Here is a 21536-nt window from a genome sequence, read left to right as displayed (position 1 = left end):
TGGGGTCGGTACAACATGTCTTCCTCTTCCATTCTCCCCTATCTTTCGTCATCTCAACACTCGCATCTTTCTTTCTCATGTCCTCTTTCACACAATCCATCCATCGTTGTTAATTGGGTTTACCCCTCCCTCTCCATCCATCAACATTCATCTCCAACATTCTTTTGCCTATATGACACTCATCCCTCCTCAGTACATGACCGTACCACGCCAACCTGCCACTCCTTATCTTTTCCGTTATAGGCGCAACTTTCAAACTTCCCCTAATATTCCTGATCCGATTTGTCGCCCAGCATTCAGATCCATACAATACAACAGGCCTCACAATCGTCTTATAGATTTTCCCCTTAAGTTTAAGGGGCATCCGTCGATCGCATGTTGTCCCTGAGACCTGTCGCCATTTCATCCATCCCGCATTTATTCTATTTTTCACGTCACGGTCGATGCTTCCGTCATTTTGGAATAATGACCCAAGGTACCGGAAGTCGGAGCAGACTGGTAGGTATACACCATCTAAGGCAATAGGGGAAAAACTGGATTGACAGACTTGGTTGACAGAGTATAGTTCCTAAATTTCTATCCTACTTTTTAGGGTTCCGTAGTCAACTAGGAACCCTTATAGTTTCGCCATGTCTGTCTGTCCGTCCGTCCGTCCGTCCGTCCGTCCGTCCGTCCGTCCGCGGATAATCTCAGTAACCGTTAGCACTAGAAAGCTGAAATTTGGTACCAATATGTATATCAATCACGCCAACAAAGTGCAAAAATAAAAAATGGAAAAAAATGTTTTATAAGGGTACCCCCCGTACATGTAAAGTGGGGGCTGATATTTTTTTTCATTCCAACCCCAACGTGTGATATATTGTTGGATAGGTATTTAAAAATTAATAAGGGTTTACTAAGATCGTTTTTTGATACTATTAATATTTTCGGAAATAATCGCTCCTAAAGGAAAAAAAAGTGCGTCCCCCCCCCTCTAACTTTTGAACCATATATTTAAAAAATATGGAAAAAATCACAAAAGTATAACTTTATAAAGACTTTCTAGGAAAATTGTTTTGAACTTGATAGGTTCAGTAGTTTTTGAGAAAAATACGGAAAACTACGGAACCCTACACTGAGCGTGGCCCGACACGCTCTTGGCCGGTTTTTCTAGCTATGACTTTGACATTGACATCAAGGCCATATACTTTACGTCAAAATCCGTCTGAAAAGTCACGTTGGGTTGTTGTGATATTACCGATTCTAGAAAATACATAATATTATTGTCGTACGCATTATTTTAAAGTCTCTTAAGCTTTAATCAGTAACAGTTATTATATTAAATAAGGAAAAATGTTGTTTACCAAGGTAAGTAATCATTATGTTCCATTTCATAGAGATATTGTATTATGGTAGATTTTACGCTACTTTTTAGCATTGATACTTGTAAAACTGGGGTTTTATATACATACACAAAGTAAGTTCAAGTTCGACTATAGAATTGCTTCATTAATATTAATATCAAGCCGACACCATGCCTATATTGTCACTATTGTGCAGTAGAATCATTTAACTTCAGTGCCACTGTCTTGGCTATTGGGTGCAGTTATTGCAAGATAATAGTTAATAGTGATAAGTTTACAATAACAATATTGATTATTTTACTGATTCATAGACTACTTACCAACCAAATTGCTAAATATTATTGATATATGTTTGCTCACAAGGAAAACTTTGATAGGTAATGTAATTACTGGGTTCAGTAAGGAAAATTACTTAATTCTCAACTTCCTTCTCAATTGTAATTCTGAGATTTTTCTTGAAGACAGAGGAAGGTAAATCATAAATACCAGCCCCAAATCAAGACTGCCTTAAACAAATTAAAGTTTGATTTTTTGAACTAAACAGTGGAATAAAAAAGGCAAGGTATTTATTTACCATAAAAAATGGCTAAAGCCGTGGCAACTGGATGCCTTGGGTGCTTTTTACAGGCTATTATTCAACTTGCCTTGTTAGTATGGTAGTGTGTGTCAAAACGTAGAAGCTAAATTTGACCCACTTCTCGGTTTCCGATTGAGCTGAAATTTTGCACACATATGTAAATCACGTGACAATGCAATATTATGGTATCATGGAGCTGATCTGATGATGGAGCAGAAAGGTGGTCATAGGAACTCTGTCATGAAACATTGTATCCTATTGAGTAGAGTAAGGGGTTATTAGAAACATCTTGGAGAGCAGGAGATGACTGTTGAAGGAAAGGTACAGTTAAACACTAAAGACACCTTAAAGTCCTTGTTACTGGTCCAGCCCACAATACTAAGGACAGCAAGTGTCATGGAGGTTGCATTAAAAAAAAACATTATTTCAAGCCAATTATTACTCATACAGTATGATTTACTGCATAAGCTCCGAGCTCTGGCTGTGGAATGAGCTCTCTGCCAAGGTAGTCCCAATGAAATACAGCACAGTATAATAAAGAGTATTATCGTACAGTATGGCCACTCCCGCTCCCTGCTGGACGTGCTGCCCACCCTCTCTCGATTACCTCACAGTTACCGCCCGTCAAAAACACGAACAGTCGACCTGTCATATCTCACTCATACGAGCATGGTACGCGTTCACCTACACGAGCTTAGAATGTGTGTCAGGAACACGCCTCTTTCATATATTTGATCGCCTGGTGTGACTACAGTATGGGGTTCTTCAAAAAAGGAGTATACAAGTTTCTAATGGGTTGGCAACGCGCATGTAACACCCCTTGAGTTGCAGGCGTCCATAGTTTGCTGTGACCACTTTCCGTATACCTGTTTGCCACCGATGTGGTATAAAAAGAGTTTAAAAATTAAAAATTAAAAGTAACTTTGACGCTTAAAATTAAAGTAGAAAGGTTTATATTAAGCTGCTTGTGCTTAAAATTGCCGTTTAAGTAATGTTTGAATTTATGACGTTAAGCATTTAAACGGTTAAATTTAAAATTGTTTTCCAGCTGGAAGTATTGGTAGACTTGGGTGAGAAGCCGGACCAGAAACTTCTGGATAAAACCATCAAAGAGCTGAAATCACAAGATGGTGTTAAGGAGGTAAGGATTATTGCAATTCCATCACCAACCTAGGCTATAGAATGAGGTGCCCTGCGAGGAAATCGGACCAGGGTGAATGTCAAGATTTTCTGTAGTCTTTGAATGTCTGGGTTTAAATCCCAGTAAGGGCATTTATTTCAGTAATGGGCACAAGAGGTTTGTTCCTGAGTCATGGATATTTTCCATGTGTAATATAGTTGTTAATTTAAATAGGTATATTGTTAGGGTCCTACTGGGACTTATAAATAATAACGCGGACTGTATCAAAATAGACTGGTTTATTCCGCCTTAACTACAGCTTAAAATCCCGGCCAAACAGTTATAAAATTAAATCCGGTATTCGTCCGTTGCCGGTAAGGTAGGTAAAGGTGAATGTTGTGTGTGCCGCGCGCTGCTCGCGGGCCTGCCGCGATGACGTCGCGATCGCTCGCCGCCCGCGCGTCTCCTCCCGTGCGTATGTCGAGTACTCAACATATATCATTCTTTGAGTATCCACTACACAAGTTTTCATCATTGAGTAAGTATTACTTCGTATAGAGGAGCTATAGCAAACAACGAACGTGTCACAGCCTGTAAGCTGAAGGCGGGGCGAGGGGGCGGGGTGTGAACCAATGGCCTGCTTCCGTAACGTCGCAAGCGCTACGATTTTACTCGGCGCTTACGACCTGTCGGTCGCAATGATGAGCCCTGCATAGAGTGCATAGATTAGAAGTCGTAGTATAGAAGTGACATGGGTTTACATGGGCATTTTTTTAATTTATGACTCTTAATTAGCGTGAGTTGTTAACAAAAAACATAAATCGCTGTTAGTTTTGTAACAACAATCAAGCTTGAAATCTGTATTTAAAACTAAACTTTTTTCACGTTCTGAATTTAGATTATAGCTTAGTATAATTTACATAATTAAAACAAAAACGATGTTTTTATTGAAATTTCATGCTTAATTATCGTTGCAAAACTGACAGCGATTTAACTTTTTTTTTAACTACTCTGTGAGTCCCAATTTTTTTAAATGCCTACATATAAAGCTGCATACGGACTGAGCGTACATGTGTACACGTAGCCGCAACTGGATATTAGTTATTTATGTGACATTTGCATAATGGTAGGCATTAAAACATGAGAGTTGTTTTTGTTGTGTTAATAAGATAACATGAGTGTTTTAAATAACGCCTAATTATGTATAGTCGCATACATAACTTTATCTACATCCATGTATGTATGGGCGCGAGTTTATCGTCCCATAGAAAATTTGAATTTCGCGCGTTTTTATACTCTCATAATTTGCTTGACCGTCTACCTACCCAAATTCATTCAGATAGGTTAGGTACTGCACTTACATTTACATACTCACATGAAATTCGACACGCGTATTGAGAATCTGTTATAGACCGACATGTCGGAAAACTGTGCAATTCTGACAATAATAATTAAATAACTTTTTTTGCGTCGATAAATATATATAATTTAATGTATGATAGGAAACTTGAACTAACTTGCGATATTGTCACGTCTACTTTTGTTGCATTTTTTACTCTTTGGTTTCAACGAAACATGGCCGCCGCAACATGGCGCTTAGGCATGAGTTTATATTGATACATTTTTAAAAAGTAAGCGTGTTTAAACAAACTTGCAGTAAACCTACGTATGAAATGTCACTCCTTGGCTTTTGTTAGATTTTCCTGAGCAGTTTGTACAGTACCTAACTACACATGACGGCATTATTTAGACGAAATACTTTTCATTGCGATACGTCAATCTACCACAGCCGTTCGGCACAGACTAAGCGCGTTTGTGCCGATCGGCTCTAAGTGTTGTTACACAAAATCAAGTTGAGGTGCCCTCTCTAGTTAACATAATTACTCAAAGGTTTTCATGAGCTTACTCGCATGTGATTTTAGTTACATTGCGGGCTGTTGAGGTTACATATTTGCACAGCCATCAAATACCGTAATGTAATAAAACTCGTATACTAGTTCTCGTACCGTCTAAATGGGCCCTTAAGGTGAAATACCCCATAATGGACGGTGATGCCATTATGGACAAAAAAACACAAATCCTTAAAAATAAGTATCTAAAATTAGTTTCTAAAAACTGACGGCTATGTACCATAAACTAGAGTTGTAGAGCTGTTTCATTTTGAAGTTTCAATTAATTCGGTTATTTCTGAAGGATTTGGCGACAAGATAAAATTCATCAGTTTACTGAAAAAAATATCAAGACGAATTCTTAGTAATGTTGCTAAGAGAGTTGAGTTCATGTATAAAATAATAAAAAAATATAATACTCGGTGTAAACTTGAATGCGTTTTACTTACTGCATTAAGCATGAGATAAGGTATAAAACATACTAGTTTGTTACTCCAAAGATATAAAGAAATGGCGTTATTTTGCGAGTGTCCATTACTGGAACCGAAAAACTGCCTACCTCCTATGATGGACAAGGAACAATTTACAAAACCAAAATTTACAAGAAACAATCCTATGTTAAAATAACTCAAACTAATTGTATTTATGGTATATAAAATTGACTCATTGAGTATCAGTTGGCTTTAAAAGTAAAATTTTAAACTTATTTCACTGTCCATAATGAGGGATCCATTACTGGAGAACTGCCGTCCATAATTGGAGAAAAAACACCTAGTTTTAATTTGTTAAGTATGAAAAAACTAATAGGAGTATCCATTCTGCAATACGCTTGAAATGTAAAAGAAGGATAGGACATTCAAGATTTAACACGCTTAGCGGTAGAATTTTTACATTTATGAGTGAAATATCAAAAACAGGCGTAAATTTTCCTTAAACTGTCCATGATTGGGTCCGTTACCTTAGTCAATATTTATTTATTTACTAGCTTTTACCCGCGGCTTCGCCCGCGTAATAAAAGTATTCTTATTGAAACGTTTACAAAAAATAAGATTTTCATTTGGATCCGTAGGTTTCTTTGTAGGTACATCTGTCCGCGATTGTTCGATTAAGGTAAAGCGGGGCAATTCTCGACTGGGGGGCCAATGTAACTGATCTATTTGCTGTACGGTCAGCCAAGAACCTTACACTGCTTTTTGACTGACTGTACCTTAAAATTATTACTATTATTTTAAAAGAAATTCTTGCAATGATTGTAGAATTGTTAGACAGCGACCACAGCGTAGGTAGTAGGTACGAATATGTATGTATTTTAAATTTACCTATATAAATATTTATACTGGGGAAACTTCATACAACCCACATAGCCAGTATCTCAACGCTATGGTCGGTAGGGTAAAAAGTACTTCCTTGCATTATCGCTTACAATTTTTTCCATTTTGCTTATACTTATTGCAAACGTAAACATATAAAAGGAAAGCAAACAACGATCTTCTTACAGCACATTGAATATAATAGTTATCACGGATGCAGGATACTCGCCGATGCCTACTTACTAATCCCTTCCCACTGAGCCACCTGCATTTTATACTGCCTAGATTGCCGACCGATTATTCCGACCCCAATCCCTATTCTTATCCCCGTCCCTATCTCTATCCTTGTCCTCGTCCCCGTCCCTGTCCCGCCCCTGTCCCCGTCCCCGTCCCCGTCCCTCCCCTATCCCTATCCCTATCCTTAACCCTATCCCGTTCCCGTCCCCGTCCCCGTCCCCGTCCCCGTCCCCGTCCCCGTCCCCGTCCCCGTCCCCGTCCCCGTCCCCGTCCCCGTCCCCGTCCCTATCCCTGTCCCTGTCCCTGTCCCCGTCCCTGTCCCCGTCCTTGCCCCTGTCAAATTATCATGCTAGGAGGTGAACTTTGAAAAATCCTTTCTTAGTGCTCCTCTTATGGCTATTTTGGATATTTTAACCCTATTACACTACAACAGGGGAGAAAATTACTTTTCCACCTCATTAGATTTTAAAATCGTTCTATTTATCGTGATCAGCGACCCGATAAACCATAAAAACGATACCCATATTGTGTTTTTGACTTTACCCCCTTTACACCCCTTTAGGGGTCAAATTTTCAAAAAACCTGAAACATGTATTTAGTCATATGTCCTTAGGAATCCTCCTGTGAAGTTTCGTATAAAATAGTCAAACTAATCTTGTTTCCCCATACAAACTTTGAACCCCCATTTGAGCTCCTTAGGAGGCGATTTTTGAAAAAGCCTTTCTTAGTGCTCCTCTACACTATATAAGGAACCTACGTACCAAATTTGACATCTCTAGGACCAGCGGTTTCGGCTGTGCGTTGATATGTCAGTCAGTTAGTCAATATCTTCTTTTATATATATTTTTGATATTTAAACCCCATTGCACCACAACAGGGGAGAAGGTATTTCACTTCCGCCTCGTTAGATTTTAAAAACGTAGTATTTATCGTGATCAGCGACCCGATAAACCATAAAAACGATACCCATATTGATTTTTTGACTTTATCACCCCCTTTTCACCCTTTTAGGGGTTAAATATTCAAAAAACCTGAAACACGTTTTCAGTCATATGTCTTAAGGAATCTTCCTGTGAAGTTTCGAATAAAATAGTCAAACTAATCTTGTTTCCCCATACAAACTTTGAACCCCCCTTTGACCCCCTTAGGAGGTGAATTTTGGAAAATCCTTTCTTAGTGCTCCTCTACACTACATAAGGAACCTACGTGCCAAATTTGAAATCTCTAGGACCAGCGGTTTCGGCTGTGCGTTGATATGTCAGTCAGTCAGTCAGTCAGTCAGTCAGTCAGTCAGTCAGTCAGTCAGTCAGCTTCTTCTTTTATATATTTAGATTGTTAGGGAAAGAAAATTAATGATATCTTGTATTAATTTTACAGGCAGTCTTCAAGAATGGCGCTTTCGTGGTAGACTCGACTCTGCCAAGTTCTGTGGTTCTGGATGTGGTCTCCAAAACATCTGGGAAAAGAGCGGTTCTACAAGGATTTGGAGGTAAATTAGTTTTATATTAACCAGAATCGTTCTGCGAAAAATAACGATTGACGTAAAAACAAACAAAAAATATTATTTTTGGACAAATTTTGGACTGCATTTTCACATAAAAACTAAATGTTATTCATAAAACTGACACTTGAAATGAGTTTCGTTTTTTTTCTGAAAACCTTATTTTTGAAAGGATTTTTGACATCACAAAAATGAGAATGGCATCAACGTTGGTAAAAAACAAACCCTTTTGTATTGAGTAACAATAATAACTTTTTTTTTTCAATTGGTAATTACTAACTCTGAAGCTAGCCGACAGAAAAGTTTATATGACATACTAGCTTTTGCGTTAGAAAGAGACGAAAAGTAGCCTATGTCACTCTCCATCCCTTCAACTATCTCCACCTAAAAAAATCACGTCAATTCGACAAACAAACAGACACACACACTTTTCCATGTATAATATTACTATGGATAGTCTCCAAACGTGGTCAGGAATACACTGTTAAAATCTTTCAGGTTATTCAGGCTCACGGTGTATATGTATTTCGTTTGCAGACACCCAATCAGCTGTAGCCATGGTGTCGAGCGCAGATTCCCGTGTCCTGGGGGTGGTGCGTCTTCAGCAGCAGCGGGACGCGCTGGTAGCCGACGGGAGCGTGGACGGTCTGGCTCCGGGGCTCCACGGGCTGCATCTGCACGAGACCGGAGACCTTAGCCAGGTCAGTCGCTAGACCTTAGTGTAAGGTCTCAGTGTGTGCAGCGGGCAAAAAAGAAACCTATCAACATAAATTATCAATGATATTTATCAGGATAATTATCACGATAATTACCATGCTAATTATCACGATAACTATCATGTGAATTATCACGATAATGATCATGCTAATTATCACTATATTTAACACGATAATTATCACTATATTTATCACGATAATTATCACTATAATTATCACGATAACAGCACGTGGATACTTATCGAATGATAATAACAAAATGCAAGATCTTAGTTGGCTTCGCTGTCAAAAAATAGAATTTCTTTTTTCTTATGAAAAAATATAAAAAGTAAATTTGCTATACACTTGATAATTATCGTTTAATTATCACGAAGCGTAATTATCGTGATAATATCGAACCCTGGCTACATACAGTCGTATAGCTAGCTATACAGACACAGTCAGCAGCGGTCTAGTATGCAGACTCCAGGACACTGGGCGTTGTGCGTCTTCAGCAGCAGCGGGACGCGCTGGTAGCCGACGGGAGCGTGGACGGTCTGGCTCCAGGGCTCCACGGGCTGCATCTGTACGAGACCGAAGACCTTAGCCAGGTCAGTCGCTAGCTATACAGTCACTTTCGGTATCTATCTATGTATATCATGAGGTCCGTAATAGGGGTGCCCTATTACGGACCTAAGCAATATTATAGAGGAGTGATGTAAGGGAAAGTTGTAACTCTATACATCAGTAAATGCAAGTTAGCATCAGTAAGCATTATTTGTAGTGACATCTAGCGTCAATCACGCGTCAACTGGCGTAAATTAACAGTACCACTACTCAACACTAGGCGTCAACACTGTCTCGTCTGAAAAAATGTAACATAAAACAGTTTACAACTTATATTACAAGCAGAAGATATTATAATAAATAAATAAATATTGAGGACACCTTACACTGATCAACTTAGCCCTAAACTAAGCATAGCTTGTACTATGAGTGCTAAGCGAAGATGTAGGGGAGATTAGTCCAAAACCGGGTATGGGGGTAAAACCGGGACGTGGCAGTATGGCTACTTAGATCGTTTCAAATTTACGCGTGCTTTGGTGACAGCTGTCAGCCATCTTGGTTAGTTTTTCAACAAAAGTTAGAAGGCGTGCGTGCCGGTGTATAAAAATAATTAAAGAAAAAAGTTTTTAGCAGTGTTTGATCTAAAATTTTATGGAATTCATAAGCAGACTAATCTTTCGTACGTTGAGGTAAGTACCATTTGTATTTTTTATACGATTAAGTATGTTGTACATTTGAACAAACATAACTTTGATTGTTATTGCATCATCTTTTTAAATAAGTGGATTTTTTAGTTTCGTGTAGGTGCGTTTGGGTCAAAACCGTACGGGGTAATACCGGGTGGTACCCAGTTTTGTACAAGTAACTGAGTCAGGTGTTTTGATTTTATATAATTTAAATAATTGTTACAGATCTAAAACCGGGGGATAATTTGACCGCGTCCGTAGGCGAAGCAGTGCTTCTTGACTCTAGTTACCCTACACGTGTCCCCTGGGTAGTGCTAAATGGTCAACAATTCCTTCAGGTAGTGGGGTTAATCAGTGGCCCCACGTAATTTCAAATCACTGATACTTTGCTGGTGGTAGAGTCCCTTTCTCTGGACTCGTCTGGTTGGCGACCACCTTCGCGTTGTAGTTGGCCGCAAAGCATCCTTCCTTGCTGATGTGTTCCGGTTGAGTGCGCGAAAACCAGCTCCTTCCCCGATCAACTTAGTCTCGACAACACCTGGTCTGCGTGGGCCTGTTCCTCGCTCTGTTGCTTCAGGCGTGTTTCTTTGGCATGGGGGCCAGGGAGACCCGGTGAAACGGTTATCCGCTGGCCGCCCGCTGGTTCGTAGAGGACCCGAACCCCAGCTTGTCCCAGCTGGGGAGGCTGTCCTGCCGCCAGTGTAAAAAGCCTTGGGTTGGTCGCTGCGCCGGACTGGGATCCCGGAGTGGAACGCAGCGTTCAATCTCGGGTCGGACCGGGGGCCCTTCCGTCCCCCGTGCCAGGGAACCACTCCACCTGCTGTATCTTGGCGAGATTTTGCCTCGCCTGTGACCTCGCTGCTGTCGATTCTATGTTGATCTGATCTGTCTATTATACCTGCTTCTCAATAATTATGCCTGCAAACAAAAAGAAAAAACGATTTACAGCGGCTCCACGTTCCACATTTTTAGTGGACGTTTGCAACATTAGGGGCCTCCACTCCAACTTGAACTCCGTCCACCACCACCTTGAGATGGACAGGCCGGCCTTGTTATTCTTGACGGAGACGCAAATATCTACCCCGGCTGACATTTCTTACCTCATGTATCCTGGTTACACTCTCGAACACAAGTTCGTGTCTAAGGCTGGAGTGTGTATGTTTATCCGGGATGATATTTGCTGTCGCCGTCTGGGCCATCTTGAAGACAGAGACCTGTCGCTAATTTGGGCGCGTGTAGACCATGATGGCCACACTTATGTCTACGTATGCCTCTACAGGTCTCACAGCGGAGACTCTGAGACCGACCGTCTCCTGGAGCGCATACAAGTGGGATTTAATGAAGTTCTCGAACGGCTTCCCTCGGCAGAGTTCACAATTCTAGGCGATTTTAACGCCCACCACACTGACTGGTTGGGATCTACACGCACTGACTATGCCGGGAGAGCTGTTCTCCACCTTGCTGCAGCTTACGACCTTTCCCAACTAGTCGATGGTCCTACTCGAATTCCGGACATCGAGGACCACACTCCCGCCTTATTGGACTTAGTGTTGTCATCGCATCCTGAAAATCTCCAGGTGTCTCGCCTCGCACCCTTGGGTTCGTCAGATCATTGCCTGGTTCGCTGTACCGTATCCCCAGAGCAGATTGGGCAAAGTCGACCCCCTGGGTGCAGACATGTGTGGCATTATAAGACAGCAGACTGGGATGGGTTGCGGGAATTTTACGCGTCATACCCTTGGAAGCAACTTTGCTTCTCTTCGGATGATCCTAATGATTGTGCGGAACTCATAGCTGACACGATCCTCCAGGGCATGGAATGCTTCATTCCGAGCTCCTCAGTTCGTGTTGGTGGTCGTTCTCAGCCTTGGTTCGGTAAATCTTGCACTGAAGTCCGCAAATCTAAGTGCGAGGCCTACCGGGCCTGGGTAGCCGCCAGCAGAGTCAATGATCCGAATGCCTCCGAATTAAAGAAGCGTTATAACGCTGCATCCAGGTTCTGCAAGAAGCGTATTGCTGCAGCAAAGTTCCAACACACCTACAGAATTGGCGAGAGACTGGTTAGTCAGCCTGCTGGGACTCGTAATTTCTGGTCTCTCGCCAAAGCTGTTCAGGGGAACTTCTGTAAGGTCTCCCTTCCTTCTCTTCATAAACCTGACGACTCATTGGCTCATTCCACAAAAGAGAAAGCGAATCTCTTGTGTTCTCTTTTTGCGTCAAACTCGACGCTTGACGACGGGGGTAGCACACCACCCAGCATCCCGCGCTGTGAGGCATCCATGCCCGAGGTGCGCTTCACTCAAAGTGCAGTTAGGCGTGCACTTTTTGCCCTCGACGTCAATAAGTCCAGTGGGCCTGACGGTATACCAGCTATTGTGCTGAGAACGTGCGCTCCGGAGCTAACCCCGGTTTTGACGCGCCTTTTCTCGCTTTCATACTGCTCAGGTAAATGCCCGTCATCCTGGAAGACTGCTTGGGTCCATCCAATCCCAAAGAAGGGTGATCGCACAGACCCGGCCAACTATCGGCCCATAGCGATAACCTCCCTTCTCTCCAAGGTAATGGAGCGCGTGGTCAATAACCAGCTTTTAGCGTACCTTGAAGACCACCAGCTTATAAGTGACCGGCAATACGGCTTCCGCCATGGTCGTGGCGCTGGTGATCTTCTGGTATACTTGACTCATCGTTGGGCCACCGCCATTGAGAGCAAGGGAGAAGCACTGGCAGTCAGCCTAGATATTGCTAAGGCTTTTGACCGGGTTTGGCATAAGGCGCTTCTTTCCAAGCTCCTTCGTACGGGCTCCCAGAGGGGCTTTGCAAGTGGGTGGCCAGCTTTCTATCTGGCCGAAGCATTTCAGTTGTCATCGACGGACAATGCTCAGATCTCCGGCCGATTAACGCTGGTGTACCCCAAGGATCTGTCCTGTCACCGACCTTGTTCATCCTTCATATCAATGATATGCTATTAACTAGCAATATCCATTGTTATGCGGATGACAGCACAGGTGATAGCCAGTACACGGGTCGTGCAAATGCCTCTCGAGAGCAGGTATTGGAATGCCGAATGCAACTTGTGTCTGAAATCGAGGCCTCTCTTGAGCAGGTATCCGAGTGGGGTAAACGTAATCTCGTCGAGTTCAACCCCAGTAAGACACAAGTTTGCGCGTTTTCCGCTAAAAAATCCCATTTGACATAGCGCCTGAATTCCAGAACACTCCCCTTACCATCTCCAAGAGTATCGGGATACTCGGTGTCGACATTACGAATGAGGTCCAGTTCCGGGGTCATTTGGAACTCAAGGCCAAACTGGCCTCTAAGAAGCTCGGGGTACTCAATAGAGCGAAACAGTACTTCACATCGGGTCACCGGCTTTTACTATACAAAGCACAGGTTCGACCACATATGGAGTACTGTTCTCATCTCTGGTCTGGGGCACCGAAATATCAACTTCTTCCACTTGACTCTATCCAACGCCGGGCAGTTCGTATTGTTGGCAATCCCGAACTCACAGTCGGTTTAGATCCTCTTAGCCTCCGGAGAGATGTTGGCTCTCTGTGCTTATTCTACCGTCTGTACAACGGGGAGTGTTCTGAAGAACTTTTTGACCTGGTGCCACCGTCGCGCTTTTATCACCGCACCTCCCGCCAAAGAAACAAAGTTCATCCTCACTTTCTAGATACGTGGCAAACCAAGAACAAACGGGCCTCTCGCTCATTTTTGCCCAGAACATGCAAGTTGTGGAATGAGCTACCTTCTGAGGTGTTCCCCTTGCGCTATGACATGGGGTTCTTCAAGAAGCAGGTATTTAGGGTTCTTAAAGGTCGGCAACGCATAGGTGACTCCCCTGATGTTGCTTATGTCCATGGGCGGCGATGACTGCTTTCCATCAGGCGGCTCGTCTGCTCGTTTGCTGCCTATTTCATAAAAAAAAAATTGTTGAGCATTAGACTTTTTGTTCGTCGCGACATCTATTATGGTACTGATAATTCACGCTATTTGACGCGTGATTGTCGCTAGATGTCACTTAACTATGCATATACAAATAACCCGCATTTACTGATGTATGGAGTTACAACTCTTCCCTTACTTATTCCTCTGATGATAGTACTCTTTATTATACTGTGCAATAAGTATCTATTGTCGCAGGGTTGCGCCTCACTGGGGCCTCACTACAACCCCCACGGGGGTTGTCACGGGGCTCCGGGCTCTGAGAGGGGGGCCCGGCACGCGGGCGACCTCGGCAACATTCACTCATTAGCTATATTAATGACTAGCTCGTGCCCGCGGCTTCACTCGTTTTAAATTCAAAAATTGCGGAATGGTCCATACAAACTTCCACCCCCCATTTTAGGAAAACAGGGGGTTAGAAAGAGACAAAGTAGCCTACGTCACTCTCTATCCCTTCAACTTACTCCACTTAAAAAGTGACATCAATCCGTCGCTCCGTGTAGCCGTGAAAAAAAAACAGACGCACACTTTCCCATTTATAATATTAGTATGGATTGATTGTCGCAGGGTTGTGCGTCACTGGGGCCTCACTACAACCCCCACGGGGGTTGTCACGGGGCTCCGGGCTCTGAGAGGGGGGCCCGGCACGCTGGAGACCTCGGCAACATTCGCGCCGACGAGCGCGGCAGGGCTACGTTCAGGATCGTGGATCATGTGTTGAACGTGAGTGTTTTTTTATTGATATTTAGGTGGTGTTTTGAATTTTGAAATTAAATGAAATATTTATTTTCTAAGTAGGCATATCACGCATATTAACGTCAAATAAAGCTACGCCGGCTCTAACCCTACGCCTCAGCCTCGAGAAGATTTCAGTCCCCCCTCAGTTGGAGGGGGGTATCCACTATGGGACCGGCAAGAAACTCGGCGGGCCACTTCTTTTCAAAACATTACATCTTATAATTAACATGCATTAAAAAACAAGATACAATTTAAAAAGCAAAATAATTTAGTAATAATAATTTAGTTTTAATATATAAACCGACCGGTCTGGCTCAGTCGGTAGTGACCCTGCCTGCTAAGCCGGTCCTGGGTTCGAATCCCGGTAAGGGCATTTATTTGTGTGATGAGCACAGATATTTGTTCCTGAGTCATGGATGTTTTCTATGTATATAAGTATGTATTTATCTATTTAAATATGTATGTCATCGCTTAGCACCCATAGTACAAGCTTTGCTTAGTTTAGGGCAAAGAGGATCGAGTATTATAGAGAATGACTGTCAAAGTAAAATGTGTAATCACACTGCATAGACTGCCATCTCTCGACACAAGCTTAAAACTTTTGAACCTCAGTTTTGACAATTTGGCCCATATTCTTAGCTTGATATGTTTTAAAGTGTCAAATATTAATATTAGCGCCATCTAGCCGAGCGTACCCCAAAGGTGTATCGCCATCTAGCTCACCGTACCTTTTTCTGTATGGTTTTGGGGTACGTTTTTTTCTTAGACTTTATCGGTCTTTACGAAGTTATATAGGTCTTTGGTTTAGGGCTAAGTTGATCTGTGTAAGGTGTCCCCAATATTTATTTATTTAAATAATTAACGTAAGTTATTTCGTATTTCATCAGATAATGACATATTTCAGCATTTTAATGAACTAAAATAGATAAATATCATTAAAATATTAATACAATTATTTTGTAGATAAAAAAACCCAGAATTTTATCCAGTAAGGGTCACTTGCGCCACCGAAAATGTTAACCTCGGGTTAACACTCCATTTTATATGGAACTAGCTTTTGCCCGCGGCTTCGCCGTTAAATTCGAAAATTGCGGAATGCTCCATACGAACGTACACCCCCCATTTAAGGGAAGTGGGGGGTTAGAAAGAGACAAAAAGTAGCCTATGTCACTCTCCATCCAACTATCTCCACTTAAAAAATCACGTAAATTCGTCGCTCCGTTTTGCCGTGAAAGACGGACAAACAAACAGACACACACTTTCCCATTTATAATATTAGTAGGTAAGGATTTCACAGATGACAGCCCACTAACCCTGAGTTAACCTGGTGATGTATCACCAAGGTTAGTGGCCCTAAATGACAGAAATATTATGAATTTAGGAGCCATAGTAACATAATCATTTATTTCTGAAAATATGGTACAGTTTTGGTTTACGTAGGTTTGTTATGTATTATTTTAAAGTTATTTAAAAAAAAACCGGGACTTAATCGCGTATGACTACATTTTAAACTGACCGATGAACTGAACTGACTGATGTAGTCATACGCGATTAAGTTCCGATTTTTTAAAAATAATTATGTGTAATAATCGTGAAAGTTTAAATCAGTATTTTAAAGTTATTTTTAAGTATACATCAACATCACTTTTCTTGATCTGGGGCCTATTGCATAACAATTTACAACTCATATTACAAGCGGTAGTCCCCCTCCAATTCATTTTATAAGAAAGAGAGTTCCACTTGTAATACAAGTTGTAAATTGTTATGCAATAGGCCCCAGATCGGGGAAATATTGCAAAAAGGCCAGGTCAGAAGTACTCGAAACCGACGAGCGTGTATGAGAAACTTTATGAAAGTGTGTGAAGCGAAAGTGATTTGTCAGGATCGTAGTAAATGGAAATCCGTGATCTCTGCCTACCCCTCTGGGAAAAAAGCGTGATGGTATGTGTGTGTGTATGTATGTACATCAACATCAGCTTAAAAATATGGCGCAAGCGAATGTTATTTATTTATTGTTACTTTTGATGTCTGCAGATTTCGGACATCATCGGGCGCTCTATCGCCATCACGGAGCGCGCCGACGACCTCGGACAAGGCGACAGCCCTAGCTCCAAGATAGACGGAGACAGCGGCCCGCCGTAAGTCTGTCCCACTCTAAGGCTGGTTTTAATGTCACGCGGACCGTCTGTGCGACCAATTTGTATGAAGTTAATGTACTCGTCCGCGCGGACGCCACTCTAAAACGCTCCCTGAAGTTGACCGGCTGTTGTTGTCATCAACACTGTTTTTATAAATATTTTAGAAAATATTGTTAGGAATTGATAATTATTTCTACTGGCGGTAGCTTGAGAAAATACCTACTTAAGTTACAGCTTGGCAAAAGAGTAGAAATGGTTTTTTTTATCATAGCAACACTTGACTTTTCTCATACAAAAGCGACTCAATAGTTGCCACATGAATAACCTAACGACAAAATTAAAATTTTGAAAAAACCCCCGACCGCGACCTAGTGGACCGATTTTCATGAAATATGGCTAAGAAAAGAACAGTAAGAACACTCCCGACTAACTCAGCTTTCAGACAAAAAAAACTGAATCAAAACGGTTCATCCGTTCGAGAGCTACGATGCCACAGACAGAAACACATACAGACAGACAGACAGACAGACAGACACGTCAAACTTATAACACCCCTTCGTTTTTGCGTCGGGGGTTAAAAACGGTTTACATGGACGGTGGCACCCCTATTATTTTCTACTCTTTTTTGCCAGCCTGTAGATAAACTTTTAAGCGTCTGGTAAAGTTACGGCCGGCGAAAATAGTCGGTCAATGGCGGAAATAGTCCAGCTTTTTTCTTGAAGAACATTACATTAGCAGACGATCTTGTAACAAAAATAATATGATGATAAATTTACATTTATTTCGGGTAAATAACATATTTACACAAGACTTATATTGACCGGGATATAGACTGTGATTACCTTTTTGATTTTTGTCGAGCTCCCGATATTTCGACGCAGTTGCATGCATCATGATCACGGAAAACTGACGAAGGCGGGTGGATGTTAAAGTTGCATAGAAAGCGCGCGATCTACCCGGTCAATATGTCTAATGAAAATAACCGTGAATCATTCAAAACTCTTATATTTACACAATTTTAAAATAATATTACAGGTAAATTAAACTAAATAAATCTAAGATTAAACTTAAAATAACAAATAGTTCTATACAATATTCTATTTTTAAATTGACAGAATAGCGTGCGGCATCATAGCGCGCTCTGCCGGTGTGTTCGAGAACCCCAAACGCATATGCGCGTGCGACGGCGTCGTGGTGTGGGACGAGCGCGACCGCCCGCTGGCCGGCAAGGGCCGCCGGTGCTGCCAGAAGGTGAACCATTCACTCAGTCGCCCAAGCTAATTATAATTATTTAATTCGGTATATAGTCATAACTATACATCGTTCATTTATTGACTCATACATTCATCATCTACATCTACATTCATTCATTCACTCATACATTTTTCATTTATTCACTCATACTTTCATCATCCATCGTTCATTCATTCACTCATACATTTAAATGTATCATCTATCGTTCATTCATTCACTCATACATCATCCGTCGTTCATTCATTCACTCATACATTTAAATGTATCATCTATCGTTCATTCATTCACTCATACATTCACCATCTATCATTCATTCATTCACTCATACATTTAAATATATCATCTATCGTTCATTCATTCACTCATACATTCACCATCTATCATTCATTCATTCACTCATACGCCAAGCCATAAGCAAGGGCCGTCGGTGCTGTCAGAAGGTAAACCATTAGCCCATTCAGTCATCATTCATTATTTCTTCTTTCATTCGTTCAGTCGTCTAATCTAATAGTAAATGTTCACTTCGTTATACATTAATTAACCATTCATCTTTCAGTCATTCACTCATACAGCCTAGCGGGTAGTGACCCTGCCTGCTAAGCCGCGGTCCCGGGTTCGAATCCCGGTAAGGGCATTTATCTGTGTGATGAGCACAGATATTTGTTTTTCCATGAGCTGTGGCAAATGCCGGGGCAACGCAAGGAGGATAATGATGAATCATATAATTGAAATTCATGTATGCCGACTCTTTAAGATGAGATCGGCTTGCGTGCGACTCTAACAATCTATCTATAAAAGGAATGACTAGGCTTGTGCCGTTTCGTTCGTTGATCGGAGCGCTCCGATCTCGTTCAATCGCTCCCACGAACTAGTTCGCTTTTTTAGGTCTTTTGCTCATTTAGTTCAGCCAGACCAGCGACCACTGCGGTCGGAAAGATCAGAACGAATGGGACCGAATAGTGTCAAAATGATACGAATAGTCCACAGATCATTTCGGGCCGAAAGGTTGTAAGTAACCGAAGTTCAATATGAAAACATGACTTTTTGTGTTGCTCTGCTAAGTAGCTTCGCTCTCGGTCGGCGCAGTCACACACTCGTTCTCGATCCAAACCGTTCGCGCTCACCGATCCTATACTGAACTAAATGAGCAAAGACCAAGCAAAGACCGATTCTCAGAGCACGGAAAGATTCAGTTCATTTCGGTCATTGATGGGATTTTATTCCTAAAGTTCGTGAACGACACAAGCCTAGGAATTATATCAGAAACAAATTAACAGTTTCATTTTAATTTCAGGACAAGGAAAACGACAACAAGGAACAGAAGCCATGCTGCAAAGTTTAACTTAAAACTACCAGATGTAAGGCACAAAATGAAATTCTTCTCAATGTACACCGCTTCGGTGAATATAAGTAACTAATAAAATAACAGTAACTATGTGGAGTGGTCTCGTTAATAAAAATAAGAAAATATTATTATTCTTTATAACCTTTTCGCCGCCATCGACTTGATATGAAGTCAGAACATTTCGTGCCCATAAAGAGCATTATCGTACAGTATGACCACTCCCGCTCCCCGCTGAAAGTGCCGCCCACTCCCCTCTCGGTACCTAACAGCAAAGGATCGAGTATTATAGAGTTACTGTCGAAGTAAAATGTGTAATCACAGTGCATAGACTGCCATCTCTTGACACAGGCTTAAAACTTTTGAACCTCAGTTTTGACAATTTGGCCCATATTCTTAGCTTGATATGTTTTAAAATGTCAAATATTAATATTAACGCCATCTAGCTGAGCGTATCCCAAACGTGTAATGCCATCTAGGCCACCGTACCTTTTTCTGTATGGTACTGAGGTACGTTTTTTTCTTAGACTTTATCTGTCTATACGGAGTTTATTTATTTATTTATTTAATCTTTATTGCACAAAGAAAATACAATTGTACACAAGGCGGACTTAATGCTATAAGGCATTCTCTACCAGTCAACCTTCGGGCAAAACAGAGAAATTGTAGTTATGTAGGTGTGTGTGTAGTTATGTATGTCTTTGCTCACAGTTACCGCCTGTCAAAAACGCGTCCAGTCATATCTTACTCCTACAAGCATGGTACGCGTTCGGGTGCCCTCTATTTCGCCTATTATTAAATCGCATAACATAATTGTTCATAACATTGGCGATTTGGCGTTCGCCTACACGAGCTTGGACTGTGTGCTAGGAACGCGCCTCTTTCATATATTTGATCGCCAGTGTCCGAGGTGTGGTACAGTGGTAACACGCTATTACCTTTTTATGACTTGGCGGGGAATAGGTTAAGAAATTGCAAATTAATATTTTTATACCTACACTTGACTACCTATGAGAAATAGAAAATTTTGACATAAGTACGAAAGAGGTTCGTGACGAGTGGCGATAATTTGCACGAGTTCCGAATTCTTGCTCTTCGCACGAGTATTGTACGACGTTTTTAAGTACTTATAACCATACATGATATATGTATTTCCACAAATTAACACTTCTCGCACTAGTACAATAAAGTAGGTACCTAATCACCATGTGAACTCAAAAAAAACCTACGGAATTATGTAACACGGATGTAAACTCATATCATTTATTCTTTCCATTACTATTTACATATGAACTTAGTTACATAATAACAGGTTTCGTGAAATATCAATACAAAATAAAATGCAATTACATAGCTAAATAGGAACAAAAATATTCTGTGCTATAATTATAACTATTGTAAGTCTAAAGTTATTTTTTAAGTTTTGGTAACCCTAAACTTAATCCTCATATATTTATCCCCTTATTCATAAAACACACTCTAAAGATATCAAGCCGATAAAGTTCGTTTGTCCTTTTCCAACGTATTGGTGTGATAGAAAGGGACAAACGAACTTTACTGGCTTGATAACTTATGATAACGTTTTTGAACAAGGCGGTTATACTGTTCGAAAGACGCCAAAAAAAAGTAGTCTCTAAAAATATGTATAAAGTTGTTGGCGTGTGACTCCTTAAGGATGAAAACCCGTGAAATTCAATATTTCATGAATTTTTTTTAAGATAATTATTGCTAACTTTAGTTTTAAGTTCGGTTGAAAAAGGATACAATTAGGTTTTATTTTTATTTAATTAAATATGGGATTTGTTACTGTTTATAAAAAATACAATAAATTGTTGAACGTATGTTGTTCTTATTTCTTAAAATTTATCGAACTAGTGTGCTACGCCCGCAGAACTGAGAGTAACAGAGCGGTTTACATGTGTTGCGTACATACACGGCAAGCGTACATACATGTACCACGCGACGCCGCGCCACGTTCCTTAGAAGAGTTACTACTGGTGTATACTTTGGCGGACCCCTTTTTGTCAGTAGAAACGGCGCGAAATTGTTTTTTTTTTTTTTTTAATGGCAACACCATACGCGCAATCATTTTCTACAAACGTTAATGGCATAAAAACTATATTTTTGACTCCCGACGCAAAAACGACAGGGTGTTATAAGTTTGTCGTGTCTGTCTGTGGCATCGTAGCTC

The 21536-nt window shown here is 41.1% G+C and overlaps 1 protein-coding gene across 1 annotated transcript; it reads left to right on the top strand.

The window, feature by feature from the left end:
- Nucleotides 1–1198: 1198 nt before the first annotated feature.
- Nucleotides 1199–19412, top strand: LOC125239561 (copper chaperone for superoxide dismutase). Its single transcript, XM_048147191.1, has 8 exons — nucleotides 1199–1347; nucleotides 2969–3061; nucleotides 7854–7965; nucleotides 8515–8678; nucleotides 14441–14596; nucleotides 16646–16749; nucleotides 17865–18000; nucleotides 19298–19412. Exons 1-8 carry the CDS (start codon nucleotides 1333–1335, stop codon nucleotides 19343–19345), a joined length of 828 nt encoding a protein of 275 aa, XP_048003148.1. The 5' UTR covers nucleotides 1199–1332; the 3' UTR covers nucleotides 19346–19412.
- Nucleotides 19413–21536: the final 2124 nt, after the last annotated feature.

This window comes from Leguminivora glycinivorella, chromosome 25, assembly GCF_023078275.1.
Source record: "Leguminivora glycinivorella isolate SPB_JAAS2020 chromosome 25, LegGlyc_1.1, whole genome shotgun sequence".
Lineage (NCBI taxonomy): Eukaryota > Metazoa > Arthropoda > Insecta > Lepidoptera > Tortricidae > Leguminivora > Leguminivora glycinivorella.
Note: the sequence above shows the minus strand (reverse complement) of the source record. Positions and strands in the feature narration are given on the sequence as shown.

Bases quoted from the DNA above. Each gene is read 5' to 3' on its own strand.
- LOC125239561 (XM_048147191.1), top strand. The intron at 14,597-16,645 runs GTGAGTGTTTTT...TGATGTCTGCAG, and splicing joins TCGTGGATCATGTGTTGAAC to ATTTCGGACATCATCGGGCG. The intron at 16,750-17,864 runs GTAAGTCTGTCC...TTAAATTGACAG, and splicing joins GACGGAGACAGCGGCCCGCC to AATAGCGTGCGGCATCATAG.